The sequence below is a fragment of the Hippoglossus hippoglossus genome, chromosome 7 (genome assembly GCF_009819705.1).
Source record: "Hippoglossus hippoglossus isolate fHipHip1 chromosome 7, fHipHip1.pri, whole genome shotgun sequence".
NCBI lineage: Eukaryota > Metazoa > Chordata > Actinopteri > Pleuronectiformes > Pleuronectidae > Hippoglossus > Hippoglossus hippoglossus.
The window spans coordinates 20,245,990-20,267,430 of record NC_047157.1 but is presented as its reverse complement, the minus strand read 5'-3'; the positions used below and the strand labels follow the sequence as shown (position 1 = coordinate 20,267,430).

Below are 21,441 nucleotides of genomic sequence, written 5' to 3'. Positions count from 1 at the left end.
AAAAGTGGATCAATGACATTGTTGAGCAGATAGGACACTGCAGTGTGGCAATAAAAGCAGTTTAAGACAGACACAAACAATGACATAAAACACCTCAGTGACCGACCTCCCTTCATTCAACACTACATCACTGCAGCCAAATTTAGCTGTTTGGTACTAAAAGGTGCGACCCTACGATGTGGATCAAACAACTCTCCTGAAAAAAAGGGCTGCACTTTAATTTCCTGCAACAGCTTGAATGTGACATTCAGAAGACTATCCATTGATATTCCACTGAGGGAGTCGAGGATGCCTCCTCTGCGGGGCTGATCAGGACTATACTGCATCTTGTTCCTTAAAAGGTACAAATAGGTTTTCTTCATTTGGAATTGGTCGTTTTGAGGTTATAGTTAACGGCAGAAATATTGTAATACTACGATACTACTACCTCTGCCAACAATCCCCTTATGAAACCACATTTAAATTCACCAGATCCACATTTTATCCACTCTTAAATATCAGTTACCTAAATGGATATCCATGAATTACTCTCTGAGAAATAAAGGATAAATGTTGAATCTATATCGCAAGGTTAAATAAATCCACAAACAGGGGTGAAAACACAACCTCCTTGGCAAAGATATAAAGATAAATCACTGTGCGCAATACATAACTACTATACTAACCCATGGCACAGAAGGAAAACAATAAGTGTAAATAATAAAGTTAATGATGACTGCAGTTAACTGCCTCAATTTCAGGGTCCCGGAGCTGCAAGATGAGAGGTGCTACCACAGGCACACTGGATTCTGAAAGTCTACAAGTTCCATTGACTTTCCTCTCTGAACATTTTAGATGAGCTGAGACACACAAGGAACTCTCCCAGATCAATCCTCAGTACAAAAGATAGTGAAAATGGGTTTGTAAATAGTTGGTTTTTCAATAAGTCAAATGGTCCAAGTTTTAAAACCATAAAGTTAAACTACAACGAGACAGGAAGCAGCCAATCACAAGCCTTGAAATTCTGTTCAATTCACTGCAAATGGGAGGAGGAAGCTCCAGATGTTGTTTTTTTAAGGAGGTTGCCTATTGTCTGTCTGTCTGTCTGTCTGTCTGTAGTTTTGTGAGCAGGACTAGTCAAAAAATACTGAGCCAATTTCCATGAAAATGTGTGAAATGGAATCCAGTATTATTTCCCCCCCTACTCTCATAATAAAATGGCCAATCAGCCGTGGCGGAGGTTTGCACTCTCCAAGCACCCGTCTGGTTTCTTAGCTGCAATGATGGAGCATTTTGTATTTGTCACCACTCAAATTCACATCTCTGCCTGGCTTCTTCTCCATAGCAACGGGGAGCCAAGGCTCATGGGTATATACTCTATATATGTGTGTGTATGGGCCATGCCATGACACAATAACAGACAAACAGAATTACTGAGAAACAAAAGATAAGAACAACAGACATGTAACTGTAGAATCGCTACGTGGGACACTCCTGTGTTTATGTTCCGTATCTTAATGTCTGATCCGGTGGCACCTCCCATTATTAGCAGACCTGTGTTTTATATAATAAGTAAAAATGTCTGCTGTGGAAAAAGGGCCTGTTACTTTGCACTGGTGCTACAAAGTCTTGATTTAACAGTGCAATGTGTTTTACTTGTGAATATTTCGGGGACATATTTTACTTTTTAAACAGGAGACCTTATGCAACGCAAGTAAAACAACATCAAGTGCGATGCCTCCTTGTCTCTTTGTATGTATTCATGTGGTTTGCTGTTAAACACTGTGTGCTCTCCGTTGCTGTCATGGAGTTTCACCGGGCCTCTCAGAGGCGGTCTGCAGTAAATGGCTTTCCGACAGCAGGGGAGGAACTCTTTGCGCCGCAGAAATAAAATGTAGCCTGCTCTGTGAACCACAGCACTAAGGAGCAGTGAAGTGATGGCATAGCTGCATCTGGGCAAATTTATGATCCCCCTTGTCGCCGCTTTTCACTTTTTACATGAAGGAAACAATGAGGTATTCATGGGGGGAAGACAACACAGTGACTGACTATACCATTAGGTGCCGTAGCTGCAAAGGTTCCTCTCAGAGTGGGTGTAGTGCTCAGTTTTTCTTTTTTTGTCAAGTTGGCTCGAGGAAATAATGATCCTCTCTGCTGTGTAATGTTTTCGCCAATTCTCTGAGGGCTGCAGGGTGATTTTTCCCTCCTCTCTGTTCGCTGTTAGTTACTTTACTTGTTTATTATTTATTATCTACGATTTACTTGTTTTCAACTCTGTCTTCCTTGCACACGTCTCTTCCCTAAATCTCTTGTCGATTGTCAGCAAAGACGCACAAGCATCCGTTACTTTTTCCACACGAGCCTGATCCCACTGGTGTTTTTCATGAGGGGCAAACCCCATTCTGACTGTGGAATTTGGCGGAGGTGAAAACTAGAGCCGGGTCAATATAATGCAGTGGTAGGATGAGATGCACAGATCCAATGGCAATTACTGAGGCTATTGATTGCTGTGTATACAATGCATCACCGGAAAAAAAAAGATCAGAGCAGAGCCATATTTTTACAAATCTCTTCATCACTGAAATGTCCGTTGTTTGATCGGCTTCCCACCCATAGAGACCAAACATCCTCAGAGCCGAACGCGGAGGAAGAAGACGCGGCGGTCAGAACCCTGGACAGCTCCTCTGTTCTGCAGAGAGGAAACTGCAAACTGCATCAAGAAATGATTCACTATGTGGGTCAGGCCTGGATTATTTTTAACGCATTCTTCCGAGTGTCACACCTGCACAGACGACAGTAAGACGTCTGCTACATCAGTGAGATGCGTCATTAGTCACAAACTTCACTCAAACAGAGTCAATAGACCCCCAAGGAGACTTATTGGGTTTCAAGTAAACTGCTACACATTTAGTATAACTTCAGAACATATAGGTTCAGCCAGAGTGAAGCAGCTCTGTCAGAAAATATGACTGTATGAGATTATATGTGAGGAACATTAATGAAGTATTAATTAACACCGCTTGCAGTCTAGACAAAGCCTGCTTGTCTGCTCACGAGATTACATTTTATTGCCTCATCCAAGCAGAATCTATCATCGTTATGTTGATGGATACGCGTGGTCGGGAGTTAGAATGCAAGTCGAACAGCTCATTTCTAGCACTGTGCAGAAACTCCGGCTACTGAGGCTCATTCAGGTGCATTTCCAAAGCCTTGTAAATAATGCATGAAGCGCCAAATCCCATTGGCGGTATCATTCCACAGGAAGCCTTCCACAAGTGTTTCTGCCACGGTGGCCGACAAAAGAGAGAAGCCAAATCTCTGAAGAAAAAATTAAAAAAAGATTTCAAACCAGCTGCTTCCTTAAATCAGATCTTATACGTCTGTCTTTACTGTCAAATCAATGTTTTCCATCTGCTCTTTAACTAATTGTATGTGTATACATGTCTGTGTGTGTGTGTGTGTGTGTGTGTGTGTGTGTGTGTGTGTGATCCTGTACACTTGTGTCCTTTTTTTCCCTGTTGCAACAAGGACAGTCTGTTTCCTGTTGTGAGAGAGGAAGCAGATAGAGGGCACACCCAGTGCAAAAAGAAGAAAAATGCTGACTCAGCGATATCAATCCGCCTTTCTGCAGGAGTAAGTGCAACTGGACACGACTGCAGAACGGCACGACTCTGCACATTTAATCATAGCTCGCCGTCTTGCTTCAAATCAACTGGAACATCATAAACTGCGGCCCACAAAGCCGCAGTGATTGACACATCAACATCCTCAAGCCCCTTCATCCCTGTTCTGCTGTGTGTGTGTGTGTGTGTGTGTGTGTGTGTGTGTAGCCTATTTTTTTAGTCTTAACAATTTCTGTAATACCAAAAAACACTTCCATGTATCATGTATTTCAGTCTCTCTCCCTCCCTCTGGACAGACCCGCTCCAATGTAATTATAAACCCATTATTTATTTTTCGCTGTTAAATATTGAAGCAACAAGAGAAATGGCTCCGAGCACTTCACCACATTATCACCCAGTAATATTCGGGCTTCATTGCTCTTTTGGCAATCAGAAAAATAGCTGAGTACTACTAAGGAAACACAAGTGTGGCTCTTTCCTTGTCAAAACTCAGGAGAAAATCAGGGGTAATCAAAGTCTGGCTGAGGTGTGTCAGAAGATTTTTCAAACGTCTGTGTGTGCGTGTGTGTACTGGAGATTATATTGCACACAAAACAAGGCTATAGTGCATGTTGGGTTTTCCTTTCTCGAAATATCTTTTAACATCTTTCAAATTCAAAACTAGAATCTGGATTTTTATTTGGATCTGCACCAAATTGCACACAAACAGAAATATAAGTCTCCAAAACATCAAGTGCACAGACATTCCTGGATACACCCTCTGAACTGGATCCCAACCAAAAACTGAATGAGTTGTTTCCTGACCCATACGGCATCCATCCAGCAAGTTTACTGGTAATCTGTGCCCCATCTCACCATGTCAAAGTTTCCTCATTAATGATCTAGACTGAGGCGGCTCGCCATAGGCTGTTTAATATTCTTATTTGTCCTGCTATAACTTCATAATGAACCCCCAAAACAACCTGACACTTCTCATATTAACATAAGAGATGTCTAATACTTGGTGTTTTCGTCCATAGAGCTGTGGAGCACTATCGTCCATAAAGTTGTTACTGTCCACGCAGACAGTCAGACCTGATTTTAAGCTGCAGCTGTGCTCATCCCTGCGAGTGAGATCAATGCAGTTCTCTCTTTCATACGAGATCTGGTCTTTCACTCTTCAGTCAGTGAACCTGTCACTCAGAATCTGTTGCTGTACGAGATGTTCAACCCCGCTATTACCATCGATTGAATGGAACAACGGTTTTGTGTTTTCTCTGTCCAGTATCACTCAGCGTCAGAATGTGGGACACACAACCCTAACTTCCTCTTTCACTATAAAATGCCCCTATGACCTTTACAGAGGCCTTACATGAACTGCTGGGACCAGAGTTATTTCCCCCCCAACGGTTATTGGGTTTACTGAATATACTGTATCATGTGGCAGCAACCGTGACAGCCATGAAACGCTTGGAGCTTTGGCAAAGAAAACCCTTCCAGCTGTGATGAGAAAAAATAAATCACATCTGAAAGTAACACGGAATTTACATAACTTTCCACTGAAGAAATAGAAAAACACACAGCGTTTCTTCCAATTTTTGTGGCTCTTTTGCGTCCACGCGCAGCGATGTCACCAAATGATGGATGACTTGAACCTGCCGTCTGCTGTAACAGCTCACTCACGCTGACAGCTTCCTCGGAGGAACACTGAGAAGCTCGACTTCTCGCACAGCATTTCATTTTTATTTTCATTGTTTTGTAACAGCAGTTCTCCCGTCACAATAAAGCTGCTTCTCAACCTGACGTGGATTGTTTTTTCTTCTTGCTTCTCCCTTGTCATGCACGCATGCCCACTTTTATGTCTTTTCCCCCTCGATTCAAGGTTTTCTTTCTCAGTCCAGTGCGTAAATGAAGCACATTCATCATCTGTGAGACTCCTTCTCAGTGCGCCACATACTCCGGGTGTCCATATCACTGAGACCTAACTTATCTGTATTAATCAGCAACTAATTACAGGCAGAAATGTGTCCGGCTAAGCAGATCTAATGAGTCGGTGCAGTCCTCTGTAGTGGTTTGCTTCTTGCGGCGCTCTCAAATTATGTATCTCCAAGGAGTTACTGGTGCATGACCCCCACTGGCTGTCTGCCCCTGCATACAGGGAGGGTGGCACACCTTCACAAACACACACATACACATCTACACACACTCAACCTGCTTCATCCATTTTCATCTCTCATAACCTACAAATCTAACTTTTCCCAATAAGTCAATAAAGAAAATATATTTTTGTTATTTAGACAAGTGCACCAGCAGGGGAAGCGCAGCTTTTAGAATTGATACACAGACTCTGTTAAGCATCAGTATTGTTATCAAGTTGGGAGCGGTGCCTTTATTGAGGAGCATTTGGAGGCTGTTTCATCCATCGTGAGGTTTCACATCCCAGGGAGGAAACCTGACATCTAAAGCTGGAGTTTGGACTGAAATCTGCAATAATACTTCAAAGCCCCACTGGTCATAAAACCCACTAACGCCAGCTAACATCTAGCAGTGGGAATAATTACCATCGGCATTCACTCCAAATGACTCTGCAGTAGACACAGCTTTTTATCGGCTGCGGCGCCGATCGACAGCAATGGAAACAAAAACAAAGGTGAAGGTGCTAACTTTGCAAGGTGAGCGAGCTCCTGCCTTTTTGAAGCTGAACATGACTCCTTCACTGGAAATGGTGAAGGAGTCAATCGCCTCCCTTTTGCAGGTTTACCCATATTTAAAAAACCTGCGTATACCTGCTTATATCATTTCTGGCCATATTCCTAAAGGGAAGACATTAACCAACCTCTGCTCCGTCTCAGTGTTTCATGCACAAAATCTGAAATGTTAAAGTCTCATCGTAATAACATCAAAGTTTTATGTCTCAGATCCTTAAAGCTCTAGTTGATGCTGAAAAGGCCGACGGCCCTTTTCTCCAACCTCGACTGCAGCCAGCACCCGACCTAACACACAGAGCTGGATACGAGGAAATCCCACTTTGCATTCCTGAACATATTGCTCGGATTTAGTTCCACTCTAAGTCTCTCCTGTGAAGTCGAGGTTACGCAGGAGAACACAAACAGCCGAGCAAACACACATTATAAGCTCAACAACTAGGAGAAGCAATGAAGCTGAACCAGCAAGTAATTAACAACCCAATGAAGTTGGATATGTCCGCTTTGTTAAAACCACACAAACAACAACACACGAGAATCAGCACCAGTATTGTGTGTATGGCTTTAAAAATACATTCCACAGCAATTTCAACCCTAACGCTGGTTGTCGATGGGCCAGACGACTATACAGGAAATCTGTGTTTGATATCTAACAATGATAACTAAGAGGATGTGTGGGCTGCATCAGTGTTTAACTGTTGACTCAGCCTCCACCTCATCAGTGACAGTGAGACAGACACACACACACACACACACACACACACACACACACACACACACACACACACACACACACACACACACACACACACACACACACACACACACACACACACACACACACACACACACACACACACACACACACACACACACACCACTTGGCAGAAAACTAGTGGCAGCCTTTCAACCGACTCTCCACAGGTACTATGCTACAAATTGCCTTCGATTCAGCTGCTGCATCAGCTGCTTTTGACAGCTGCGAGGCGGATAATTGGTTCAACTGTGAAGAAATAAAGAACAAACAGAGGCACTTTGGCCTCGTGGACCCGCCGCATGCACCGTTGTAGTGTTGATCGTAATTTGTAAAGCTACAAGATGGTGGCAAAAAATAAATTATATTTAGCCAACGTGGGGGAAAAAAAACGGGGTTCAGTAAAAAAGAAAAGTGTGCATCAACTTCACAGAATACTTTTAAGAGATGTTCCACATTGGATATTTCTCACAAAAAGACAGAAATGGAGTCTGGACTTTCTCCACAGTTTGCCTTTCACACATGCAAAACGCAGCGGGAGGTTCTTCGCTCAGATGCATTTACAACAGCAACAAATTCAGGATTCAGACGAGGGGGGGTGCAGCAGGCAGAGGCAGGACGTAATGTTTTATTTCCACTGAGGAGATCACGTCTTTTTGTTTACGACACATCAACATCAGCTCTTTTCACCACAAACATCTCTTGACATCTTCGTCGGTGTCTTCTACGTGTGTTGCACCGCTTTTTTATTCAGAGATATTTGTTTTCTTTTTGTTTTATTAGTATTTTTGTGTCTGCATCATCAACCCCCCCCTCTCCTGCTGTGATCTCACATCGGCTCCTCCTGACTTTCTGCAGACTTTATACTCGGGACAAACGCAGAGAAAGAAACTCTGGAGGTTCTCACTCGGATATTCACACATACACAGACTCCGGAGTTCAGTGCATGTCTGAAACAGCTTCGGTAAGTTGGGCCTGCGATAAGCTGGCGACCTGTCCAGGGTGAACCACGTCTCTCACCCAATGTCAGCTCCCCCACCACGTTAAAGCTGCTTTCAGACATGCACTGGACTCTACTCTGGGTAAACTCAGTGGCAAATTCTCTGGACTTGTCTGAAAACGGCTTAAGCGATAAGCGATACAGATAATGCAGGGATGTACTTCTGTATTCTCTGGAAATTATAATGTTTGATAGAAAAACTAGAACGTAACAAACAACTTTAGCATAGAGTCCAAGCAAAGGGACATGGGTTGCTATAGGTTTGATCTGTCTTCATCAGAAAACATTCTTTTACATTTGAACTCCGCAGTATTTACATCCATGTTTAGTAGCTGGCAGTCTCCTTCTCTCTGCCTAACCCATTATGTCACTCACACGTTTGTGCACAAGCTTTTGAATGAGCCCATTCATAAAACTCAATCTCCACAGGTTACCTTTAAATCTCATTTCCATGCAAATCAGACTCAGCTACACCGGCTGTCAACTGAGCCTGTGACGGCTTTAAAATGATTGCAGATCAGGGCTTTCGTTAGAGCTTTACACGTCTATCATCACACATCAGTTACACACATATCCAGCTGTTTATCCACCAAGTCCCTGTTTGCAGATCGCACCGGCAGAATGGCAACGAGGCTCCGCTTTCACTCGAGCTGAGGATCAGGAGTCGCAAATCTGAAGATGAGGGTTTCTGTAAACACTCGTCTGAAATGAAGCCACATTATCCTGCAAATGACTGAAAACCCTGTAATCAACTGTGACAGGAATTGATAGAAAGACTTTTTCTTGCTCTCTTACTCGCAAAAGATTACGTCAGAGTTTGGTGATTTAAAAATAAACGTAACCGTCTGACTCATACCAAGGGATACCGTCTGACCCCCCCCCCCCCCCCCCAACCCCTGTGGCCTTGGCGTGGCCTTTACCATTAACACCATGAGATAGAGGTAACAGTGCTCATTAAAGCCATCATTATCCCTTCTCGTTGGACAACCAGCGACATCAAAGCAAAGAAGAACAACCTTAACTCAGTCTTAATGGACCTGATTGAGAAAGGCAGAGGTCAGCAGCGCCTGGCTCCCGTCCAGCAACACTGCAACCACACTGAGATGCACGGAGGGACCGTCCATTATAGATGAAGGCAAGCCTGCAGTCGGGTTTGAGTGCAAGTTGCACACTGTCTATGGCCATTGCTTGAGATTTATAGGTGGCTCTGAATGCAGAACATCCCTGTGTAGACATTTATTTATCAGGCGTATTTCATTAGAGGGGGATTTGCTGGAGAGCGGGGAGTTCATGTGCTCGTAAATTTGGTTTGGCACACTGATTGTTCAGCAGATCGCCGGTAAATGAGTGGACGCCGGCAGCCGGGAAAAGAAGCTTTCTCCGTCATGCTATTTTTCCTCGCAGAGGGGTCCCTAAACACATGCTAAAGCCACTATATTGGCTTGGAGTGAACTATTTATTAACTTGCCGATCTCCACTGTATAGCCAACAGGCTCAGTCCAGGGGATAAAGGCAGCTGAGGTTTTCCTCGGCAGCAAATCACAGCGGACAAGCCAAGACACAGTCTCTATAAACAATACAGAGGGCAACATAAAACCACCGGAGAGATAATTCACCATGAGCCAACATCGACAACCTAAAAGAACCTTTGTCAAGTACCTCAATATGTATTGATCCAATCCTCTGATTATTAAACCCTCTGGCTTGTTTCCAGTCTCATCGGAGATAAATTATAAAACCAACGTGGTCGATGTGGTGAAAAGATGAATGAATCGTACCGAAATCTCAGAGTATATCATGTCGACATGAGAAGGAAATGACTGGTTTCCTTGTAACATCGTGTTATTTACGCCTAGCCACAAATTGTGTGATGTGTGTCCTTATCTCTTTACATTAAACTTTATTTGTATTTCTAAATCCTAAAAAACAAATTTTCCATTATCGATTGATCAGCTAATTTATTTGGTTTGTTAAATATCAGAAAATTACCCCGAAAGCCGAAGATCAACTCCAACTGTTTTCAGTGTTTGAAAGACAAGAAACAAATTCAGCTTTATTACTGTAAAGTAAAATCAATGTATGCATGTGATCAGACTTTGATGTGAAACAAATCAATAACCTTCAAAACACAAATTATTCAGATTTTTCAAAAGTAAAAATAAAGCCCAAAACATCATCTGAATACAGGCAAAAATAGAGTAAAACACATGATCAGAACAATGTTAAAATGTTATTTTCCTAACATTCATCCTCCATCAAAAACTGTGGCTTTAACCCCTCAAACATATTCAACTGAAGCAACTGAATCCTCCCGGGTGCGTTGCTCGGGACCTGTGTTCCATACAAACCTCCCACTGATCATTCTGAAGTTAACACGTAAAGTTTCCTTCACGACTCGTTCTGGTTCAAACTCGAGAATCAGAAACTCAAAAGCTTTGCTGCTCGTACATCAGCACTGAACCTTTCATTACGGCCCCATTAGAGCATTAACAGGGAGAACGCTGGAGTTAGCAATGATCTGTCATTCATCAATATTTGTTCATGCAACATTACTCAGACTTCTTTACTTCATACTGAATTTAAATGACGGTCTGAAAACAGTACAATTACCACCTAGTGGTCGTGTGCCTCAGGCAAACTGCAGTTCACATACTCGTATGATATATGTAGTGAAGACTTTGACTTTGTATCTCGTTTAGACATCATTAAAACCATTATAAACCAGTTATCAGTTTTAATTTAGTCAGAATAATTGAGGTCAAAAACCGGTTTTGTGAGGTCACAGTGACTTTGAACGTTGACAAGCATGTGTTCATCCATCCATTATCTATATCGCTTATCATTTGAGGATCGCAGGGCGGCTGCAGTCGATCCCAGCTGACATTGAGCGAGAGGCGGGTCAGGCAGCACGTCGCAGGGCGTATGAACACAGAATTCTTATCAGTTCATCCACGAGTCCAAGTGAACGTTTGACTCAATTCGATTTTTAAATACATCTTATTTTTTTCTTAATCTATGAATGGTCTAGCTCTTTAGCTCGTTCCATTGGTACTGAAATAAACTGAATACACACCAAACATACACCCTCAGGTCATCAAGTGAAGGTGTCCTCACAATATCTAGAATAAACTCTAAATAGGTTTTGACCTAAGGTCTGCTTATTTGGTTTTCATTTTACTTAATTAACTTTATTGTTATTTCTATATATGCATATAGATATATTTTCAAGTATCCTCTTATTCTATATATTTCCATCTCATATGTTTAGTCATGTGCTGTGTTTGTTGTGTCTCTTTGCTTCTAATCCGGACGCACATTGAGTCTATGCTTGTCAGAGGAAATGTGCTGTGTAAAAATGTGCATTCGTGGCAGAATGGATGAAATACTTAAAAACGTTACACCTTGAGCTTTCATTTGGAATTTGAGGGTGTTAAACACATCTCAAAATGTTTGTCATCTGCAGCTGAAGCATCTACCAGCAACAAGACCAGAAACGAAAGCTCTTGCAGACTCGATTCCTCATTGAAAACCCCCGAGGAAAGTTTCAGTTTCAGGACAGTTTCAGATCCCAGTGGATTCCCCACCAGCCTCTAGACACTGCATCATGTGAGAAACTCATTCATCATGACTACATGTTGCATTATTCAAAGATTCTTTGATTGTGACTTTTTGTTTCACTCTACAACAGGTTATACAGTCACTGAGCAGACAGACCTGAAAGTTTGCTGAAACATTTTGGTCATTTCTCGACTTAAACCTACTGAAAAGTCCTGTATCACCACTGTCTGCTGCAAAAAGTCTAACTTGTATTACCTGTCATTTAATTCCAAAGTGAACACAAGGGATACACGTAACTGTAGAGCGCTGTAAAAAACAAAGACCATTAGGAGAGAGAAGCGCATATGGTCAGCATAAATACTGCCGGACTAAAGGGCTGACAAGGCAGGCAACTCAGGAGTGGAAGAAACCTGAGACCTGTGTGTGTGTGTGAGTGTGTGAGAGAGTGCATGTGTGTGTGTGCTACATCAATCGTCTTTTTACACAGACTTTAAGTTAAACTTAAGAAGCTGTAAAACAGACCTGGACGTTTTAGCTTGAGATTTACAGAAACGGAGTCAGAGAGGCTGTGACTCTCACTGTGCTGGTGCTGCTCCACCAGCTCCTGGGGGACACAACCCCCTGGGTGACTACGTTTATGGATCCACATTAGGGTCAGAGCGCACCGAGATGATTTCCAATGACATCCAGGAACCTGTTCTGCACAATTCATGGAGAAATCTGTTGACTTGGCACTAAAGGTTCCACCATCAGTGGTTCATCACATTTTCCGATCGCTGCACTTTGTCTCTAAAACGGGTTGAGCGGGAAAAAGAAAAAACATACCAGCTCCTGTACATTCAGGGAAAAGCTTTCTATTTGCAGCCAACCCCAAGATAGCAGCAAATAATCTAATGCATCATTCAGTAGATTTCTTTATCTGCCACCATGTGTTTTGAAACTGTTTTTTCTTTCCCCTCCTTCCATTATAATGTCACTTCAACACTAATACCTTGTTAAACAAGTACCAACTGAGACCTGACAGCTCCACACAACGTGCACTGTTTTCAAAACGCCTAACACAAGTGAATCACGCCGTCCCTGCATGTGAGCACTTGCAAACAGCGGAAAAACCAGAACGGCAAAGAAAACGTAAGTGAAGAACAATAAAAGCCTCAAACCGACGCAGATATCTGAGCTCAATAGGACTATACATTCACTACATGCACTGACGAGAGGGTGCAGTAAGTAAACTGTGTCACAGCGGCAAAAGACATTCAATAGCATTCGTGAGGTCACAATACAATAAATATGCCACAAAAAAAACTGAATATTAAAAAAATAAAAGTGTCCACACATAAGCAATGGTAACAATCGTGCCTGAGCTTCACTACAAGGGTCTGAATCCAAATGCACATGAGCTAAACAACTAAAATCAACACTGGATTTAAAGAAAGACTGAGTGGGGACGTCTGCTACCCTCACCACAATTTGTGGATTTGATTTGTAGTGCAAATATACAAACCCTGTTCTACTGCACATGTATGGGATGTATGGAGCATAATACAAACAGCTATGAGTCTATAAATGCACCCACTAGCTGAGGCCTCAGTGGAATTGAAGCACACAGGGATGCCGTCTTTGTTACAGATCCTGAAGTGCGTCTGTTGAAACAATATTTGCATCTGCTGTTTGCAGATAAAATTCATATTCAGACAAACAAAATCAAAATTTACATCAGTGCTCATCATCATTTTGGTTATGTGGTCAGAGGGAGCGTCAACATTTCCATGCGTGACGTCAGGTTTCCCTGAAGAAAAGGCAGCAGCTCCCACCAGGTGAAGCGTCACAGGTGAACATGTGATCAAGTCGTTTTAAAACAAAGCTCCCGACGTGAGAGGAATTCTCTGCTCAGCAGTACAGGAGGATCTTGTGCTGAAGCTGCATGAGCACGGCCCCAGATTGTGCCTCTCGTGCATTAATACACATGTGGGACACAAAGGCAACAGCAAGAGATGAATAACTTCACCAGCAGAACTGAAAATAACAAAGTGGCCATTACAAGTCAGCAGACCTGTCGATGATGACGACAGTAATTTAAGGTCTTTTAAAATGCATTGTTCTGAGGGTTTTCTCTAGATCCTCAAAGACTCTTCTAAAGTATTTTATCCAGCTGCTGAATGATCTATCTTTGGTTTGATTTACAGAAGTGTAACTTCAGATTTTGAGGAGTTAGAGGAGTCTTTGAGGAACCAGAGTTTCGTTTCAGAACAACTGAAAGTGTTTTTAAACAACATTCTGAGGTTTTCTAAGCATCACAACTAAATCCTCTTCTTGAGAAATCACCTTCGAGTCCGTGCAGTGGTGATCCGGGGCTGGAACCATGGTAGCTAGGCCTCGGCCAATCACAAGTCTCTCTCAGCTGTCAATCGTGAAGTTTCCCCCCATTATTATAGCATCAAATAACTAATTAAAACCAAACTTATCAGAAAAATGAACACTTGGACATACATCACTGGAAATAATGTACTTGACGTGTTTCATGACATTTTAGTTTGGTCCATGTCCCATTCACTAACATGGGGCCGGGGTTCAGACCTATACTGCAGCCAGCCACCAGGAGGCAATCGAGACACTTTGACCTCATTATGTCATGTCGTCCATCTTATACAGTCTTTGGGCCATGGTACAGCTAGATGTAACTGTAACTGTCTTAGAAATAACTGTCATAGTTAGCCTGCTAGCAAGCTACCATTTGCTAATCAGCGACAAATACAACGTGCAACTGAGGGTAAAAGAAATGTCATTAGTTTCTAAAGTATTAAGTCCTTAACCAAAGTATCCATCCATCCATTATCGACGCTGCTTTATCCTCACGGGCCACAGGAGCCAATCCCAGCTGACATTGGGGGGACATTGCAAATATCTCCTCAGGAATTTAAGTCTGGATCAAGATGGATCAACCAGCCAAGAAGCAGACATTGTCATCAATAGAGCCATGATATGAGCGTGGCTAAAAATAACAAATGTCCATCAGAAGCCAGCAGAACACAGGGTGAAGCCTGCAAATGATATTTAACCCTCCGGCAGCTGCTCAGACTTTCCTTTGGAAGTGTAGAGAGAAAGAAGACAACACCAGGCCTGGAGATTCATGGAATCCCTCAGAAATCCTGAAGTAAAAAGCTTCTGAAGAAATGACGTCTGTGCTGCCACTGTTCTCCTGACCTTCGTAAATGGCAAAGAACAGATGGCTATACTGGTTAATATCAAAGTACACGTTACTCAAAATCCCTTCTTTACTATGCTAAAATGACCTTTGCAAATGGTAGAATCCGACTCAAGCATTCTTTAAATCTCTAACAGCACTTGAATGACATTTTAAATCCGGTATCAACCATAAACCTCTCTGTACATGATTAACAGCTGTCATTTTTCATGGTGTTCACCGGGGTAATCGCAGGCTCCACAGTAACCTGTGTTGGTCAACCACAGCTGGCCTGAAATAGTGTGTGGCTGCACAAAAAGGGGAGACGGCAACAGACGGATTTTCCAGGGAAATCAGACAGAATACTCCAAAGAGCCGGGGATGGGCTGTAGAAAAGGGAGTGCACTAGAGGTCTTGGTTCCAGTATATTTTTTTGTATCTGCTAGCCAAGACATACAGTCCATGAGTCATCAGTATGGATTTGCTGACAGTGATCTTCATGATACTAACACGCCCCCGGAGACAAAGGTCAAGCGCGATCACACCAACCTGTAGACCTTCAAGGATCAAGATCAATGTCTGCGAGCTGAGGGGTTTTGGAGAAAACAGCAGACAGAGTGCACGTAAACACGTTACTGGCGCAGGGAGGGTAATCCAGACACTGTGTCTGACTGTCAAGGTTTTTACCAGCACTATGCTGACATAATGCTCTACTACCTGTGCTGCTCTGTTCAGGAATCAAACCACCGCCTGCTGACAGGGGCAGCCCTAAAACATCATGATGCATCTATTCCAAGTAGGAATAGATGCATCTATTCCCCCCCCCGGAGGTTGTAGTTAGCATCCCATACATCATGGATTAATGTGCCTGTCCGTTCACATGAAACCCTGCAGACCTCTGAGGGCTGTGTAGGACGAGGCATGGCATGTATGTGATTCTGCTCAAGTAACAGAGCCTCACAAATAACGTGAAGATGACAAAGCAGAAATCATCAGGGGCAATTTAAAAGTCTCCATTTTTCAAAAGATTTAGTCCCGTCAGAGTCTTGGACAGTTATGATCCCGTGTAACTTACAGCATCTCCTCAATATTTCAGTCTTACACTCAAAAGCTGCAAAAACTGGACTGACAATGAATCTGTTGGAAACTGGAGCTGGTTCAATCACCATCGTGCATGTTGTTGCTGGCTGCTACGTGGTCAAATTCCCAGCTGCATGTTTCCAGATGTGGTGAGAAAAGCTCTGCTGTGTTCAACAATACCCATTTTCTGCAATCGACCCATTTTCCATGAGCAAATTGTTTTTTTTTTTTTTTTAAAGGACAGAAGCAAAAGTGTGGTCTAGTTGCAGCTGCAGATCACAGTGTGGCAGTGTTGCACTGGATGCACTCTGATTTAGCGATGGCACTGGGATTAGGGACAAATCTCAACTTTTCTAGAAAAACTAAAAAGGACCAATGGAGGAAATACAGTGAACCAGAGATGATCTACATGTGTTTGTGTGTCTTACTTCTCCTGTGCGCTGTGCTCCTTGATGGCTGCCAGCGCCAGCAGGCTGTTGGAGCCCTGCAGCAGCCTGCAGGTGGCCAGGTGCCGCTGGTACTGCTCCTTCAGACACACGTTCTCCGTGCACAAGTCGGACACTTGCTGCTCCAGCTCCTCGATGCGTCCCCGCTGCCTCTCCAGCAACTCCTGCTGCGTCTCGATGATCCTGTTCAGCTCCTTCAGATATTCCGCAGCCCTGCTCGGGTTCTCCGTCGGGCTTTCCATGTCGCTTCCCCCCGCCGCTTGTCGGGTGTTATTCCGCTCCCCTGTGCGCTGCTGTGGTTCCCGGTTGTATCGCAGAAAGCCCGGTTAGGGTGGGGGGGGTGGGGTAGTTAGACTGCGCGGTGTGATCCAGGCGTAAAACGAAAAAGCTTTAAGCGCAACGACTCGGCGGGTTGCGCCTTTTGCGCCGCGCCATTGTGGCTGAAAAACAACGAAAACAAGACACGAAACTAACAAAAGCTCCCGAGTCACGTATCAGGCTGCGAGTGTCACCGGGCGAGGAGCAAACCACCGGGGAACCGTGCGAGTGGGGACGGGCTCTCCGTGAGGTCCGGGCGCGTTCCCCCCTGTCGGCGGCACGCTGGGACATCTCCTGCGACCCTTCCTCTCCATGCTTGTTCCCGTGACTTTTCGTAAACAGACGCGCGCGCTCTGTCATGGGAGGTGGGAGATGGGAGGTGGGGGGGGGGGGCGGGGTGTTCTAAGTTTTATGACTCCGCAGGTCGCAGTGGGCGCTGTAATGGCTCTGCAGCTTGTTGGTGGGGGGGGGGACGCACAGCTGCGCGTCCAGGACTCCAATTCATGTGTGTTTGTTTGTGTTTCCAGTGCGTGTGTCCCGCACGCGCCCTCTGCATCTTGTTTAACTTTATTGCATCTGTGTGTGAGGCTGTTGCCCAGTCAGCCACACACTGCAGACGTGTTTACTGGGCTGTCTGGCTGTGTGTAGCCATTTTACCACTTCAGGAGCAGTGTGAGGTTACACTTGAATCAAAAACAACTTAAAGGGATAGTTCACCTAATAATTATTATCTACTCACCACTATGCCGATGAAAGGGTGGGTAAAGTTTCAGGGGTAAACAGCGTTGACAATTGAAGTAAATGGGGACCACTTCTTCAAACGTAGAAAAACAACAGGGGAAAAAACCATAAAACGCCTCCATACGGCTGGTGTGGTGTCATCCAAGTGTCCGTAACCCCGACATTCAACTTCGAATCGAAACAGCGTCATTTACACCACGTTTTTCTCTGTGGTGTAAAGAGGCTGGTGCTTTAGTTCCAGAGGTGGTCGTCTCTTTACCACCTGCCATGACTAATAATACCATAATCCAACCCACTAACATGGAGGAGGCGGGTTTATGACCTATACTGCAGCCAGTCACCAGGTGGCGATCAAGACGCTTTTGGCTTCACATTTGGGGAGCAGCCCTGTTGTCAATCTGTATATACGGTCTATGGGTTTTATATAAGCCCAGCTAATGGCTATCATGGGCACACTGAGAAGGTCAACATGACAATAATGTTTTCCCCCGTTTTTTTCCGTCACAGTTTAGCATGTTAGCTTCCATTGGCTAATTAGCAACAAACACAAAGTACAATTGAGGCTGAAAGAAATGTCATTGGTTTTTCAAGTATTTAGTTCTAAATATCAGTATCAAGTTTAAATATCTGTGTTTTAGTCTGAATCTGAAAAACCAACCAGCAAACAGATGATCAATTGATCCATCCATCCATCCATTATCTGTACCACTTATCTTTTGAGGGTCACAGGGGGCGCTAGAGCCAATCGGACACTTGGCAGAGTACACCCTGGACAGGACGCCAGCGAATCACAGCGCCAAATAACAATAGATGCAAATCAATAATAATCAGTGATAATAACTGAAAGGTGAATCAGCGACAGACTCTGAATAATGACAGCTTGTATCCTGTCATCGCCCTGAAGCTTCGTACACTCACACTTTAGAGCATGTTGTCAGAAACACCCTCCCAACAGCTCGACCACTCCCATATCTCACGAGACTCCTTTTTCTTTTGATCCATTCTCCAAAACTTTAGATGAGATCCTGTTTTCCTGGATGCAGTCGGGGTTGAACGCTTCATCCATGACAATGAGGGCTTTACCTTCATGATGTGCCGCCTGAAGGCTGCACTCGGATGATCTGAGATTACTGGGAGACCGTGGGGAGCAGTGTAAGGACAGAGAGTACAGATGGAGAACATTAGGTTCCTCTCTGTGGCTCCCTAATCCACATGGCAGTGGACCAAGGAGGGCTGCAGGAGGCTCACAATGCCACCCAGAGGGACGTGCAGTCCACAGGCAAGAGGCACAGGCTGGTGTCGCACGTCCCCCAAATTCTTCAACACACAATCAATCTTCTCTCTCTGCCGTGGGCCCTTCAACGTCAAAACCGTCACATTCTCTGAGCAGCGCTAGAAGGAACGGAGACCAGAAAGACAGGAAAAGCAGGAAACAGGGGTAAAAAAAACAAAACAAGAAGAAAACCACAAAAATATCCCAACACACACTCAGAGTCCTCTTAACCCTGATATTTTCATATTTTCTAGTCCACAATTACACCAGCAAACCACACAGCTCCATCATCAGTCATATACCTTAGATCTGAGTGTTGGAAATGCTGGGACTCGTGACTTGTGGAGGAGGAATGTCTGCCACCGCAGGATATCAGCCGCTGGAAAACATATGACTTGTCGTTACTCTCCTGGGCTCTGTCCTTTTCTCTCTCTGGGTGACCAGTCACGCTGGTGCCAGCGCCGGTGCCAGCCCGGGGAGATTTATTTTGTGAAATCGCTCATATATTTGCACTGAGGCCAAACCACTTGGAAGCGACTGCAAAACATTTGCCAGCTGTGATGGAAGAAAGGCTCAAATCATCTAACCAGCAGAGTGGGAAACTTTTTTTTTTGTTTCTCCCCTTGGAGGATGCCAAATAATCTCTGCTGAGCCAACAACCACCTTGTATAAGACGTGCCTATGTGTGATGGATCTGAACTGAAGCACAAGAGGGGAACTCTGTCGGCAATAAAGTCATTTACAAAATGTTCTGATATTTATGGTCTATAATACATAATTAAAGTCATAAATAATGAAGCCAAAGAGGGAAGGGAGTTTCCTCAGTGTTGCAACAAATCTAAACAGCAACAATATACAGGGAGCGGGATCAGGTTTGTGTTGACTTGTCGTGTTTGTATATGAAGACTGGAACTTGTTTCCACACATGGTCACAAGCTTAAGCACTTTGGTTTTTTTCAGAGGAAACACTCAACCTTACAAATCCAATAGAAATCCACCGTATGTGAGTTCATTCACTTTTCCCGAGGAGGGTATGTTTTCATCAGTGTTTTTCTTTGTAGGATTATGTGAAAACTACTGGGTGGATTAACACGAAACTTGGTGGGAGGATGGATCAGGGAATAACCCATTAAATTCTGGCGTGGATCCGGATCAGGGGACAAATCCGTGTATCTTTTTATTCCCTGTCTCTTAAAATTGCGAGGTAGGATGTTTTTTGAACATTTCCATTGCTTTCTCGCAGAATAATTCGTGGATCTACCGCCAAGGTTTGTTTGTTTGTTTGTTTGATTGATTGATTGTTGGCAGGATTACGCTAAAACTACTCAAACAATTTCCATGAAATATCGTGGAGCGGTGGGACATGACTCAACGAAGAGCCGATACAATTTTGGTGCACATTTGGATCAGTGTATGGATCCAGGATTGTTTTTTTTTTTCTTTTACTTTCTTAAACATTGTGAGAGTTTCAACATTTTCCTTGTTTTCTCACTTCTGATTTTCCCTATAAGCTGAGAGACCTGCTTTCCAGGCAGAGCTTCTCCCAAAGTCCTGGAGAACCGGTGAGAGCTCTACCTCACCATTCTTGTCAGCTCTCCCTCAGCGCCCACCTCATTGATCCCCTCCACTGACAGCACGGTAAGCCATCTGGAACAGTGGCGGCTTTCCCTTCAACCCAGGACTCGGCACGACGGCTCTCAGCTCGACAGGCTGACAGGTGGGGGGGCTTATGCAACCCGTGTGCCTTAATGGAGAGAATAAATTGAGTGTCATTTCAGCTTAACGTGGATGAGCGCCTTAATGAGCTGTGTTCTGTACAGTCATGTTTTTAAAAAAAAAGAAATGCTCCCACATGCCTATCGTTTGACAGGAGTCATTTAAAAACAGTCATTTCCACTTTTGGGTTTCATCTCATTTTAACTGAGGCCGGCAGTAAATCAAAACTACTGCCTCTGCTGCCTCTGCTCTGCCCAACAAGCAGCTGCTGGATTAGATAGTGTACACAACACAACAGGTTTTCTTTTCCTTGGCCTGCCAGCATCTTCAGAACACCCCCGAGCCCCTGTTGTGGTCGTAGCCTGAGCTGCACATCTGCTGGTCTTCCTGCTCATAAACACCTCTGGGGCATGAGTGGAGCCTCTGTCTGCCTGACACCCCCTCTGAGACATAAAGGGCTGGAGGGAAATGATGCAAAGGTTGTCGCTGGTCGTGTGATGCATGTTTGTGTGTTTTATGTGCCTGTAAACACAATTTCCGCAGATTATCCAAGAGTAATAACACTAGAGCTGAAATGATTGGTCAATTAATCAAGTAGTTGATCGACCGGGAAACTAATTTGTCACAATTTGTCATTTTTTTCTGCAAACAATGATGAAAGATTGTTTCATTTTTGCATCTTAAATTTAGAAAGAATCTTCTTTGCAATACGAGTATTTTATATTTCTAGTGATTTGCTTTTATCTTTATCTTTATTTGCTCCCTCTGGTTTGAACCTGCGTGAAGTGTCTTGTTAAAAGCACCATATAAATAGGTTTTATTATAATTATTTTAGTTAAAAAATAAAAGTAATTTAAACATTTCAACATAGGCATTGAGAAACTGGAAGATTTATAATATTTCTCACATTTTATATACAAAGCATTTAGGTGATCATATGTAAGTCACATGTTGAAGTTAAAAAAAAACAAATACTGAAATGTTTTAATAGTCAAATATTCAATGCAAATCGAGTGAGAATCCATGTGAGTCCGACAGCCGCAGCCCTGAACTGCCCCTAAAGGGATGTTGTGCGAATTGTCCAC

General features: G+C 43.6%; 1 protein-coding gene across 3 annotated transcripts in view; it reads right to left on the bottom strand.

The window, feature by feature from the left end:
- Nucleotides 1-16,974, bottom strand: part of LOC117764059 (IQ motif and SEC7 domain-containing protein 1-like) — a 95,357-nt gene extending 78,383 nt beyond the window's left edge. For 2 of the 3 annotated variants that reach the window (XM_034589488.1, XM_034589489.1), the window contains exon 1: nt 16,291-16,974. In XM_034589488.1, coding sequence (XP_034445379.1) covers nt 16,291-16,550 — 260 coding nt within the window. In that variant the 5' untranslated portion in view covers nt 16,551-16,974. The remainder of the gene's footprint in view (nt 1-16,290) is intronic. The other variant, XM_034589495.1, reaches the window with a different exon arrangement.
- Between the last annotated feature and the right edge of the window lie 4,467 nt (nt 16,975-21,441).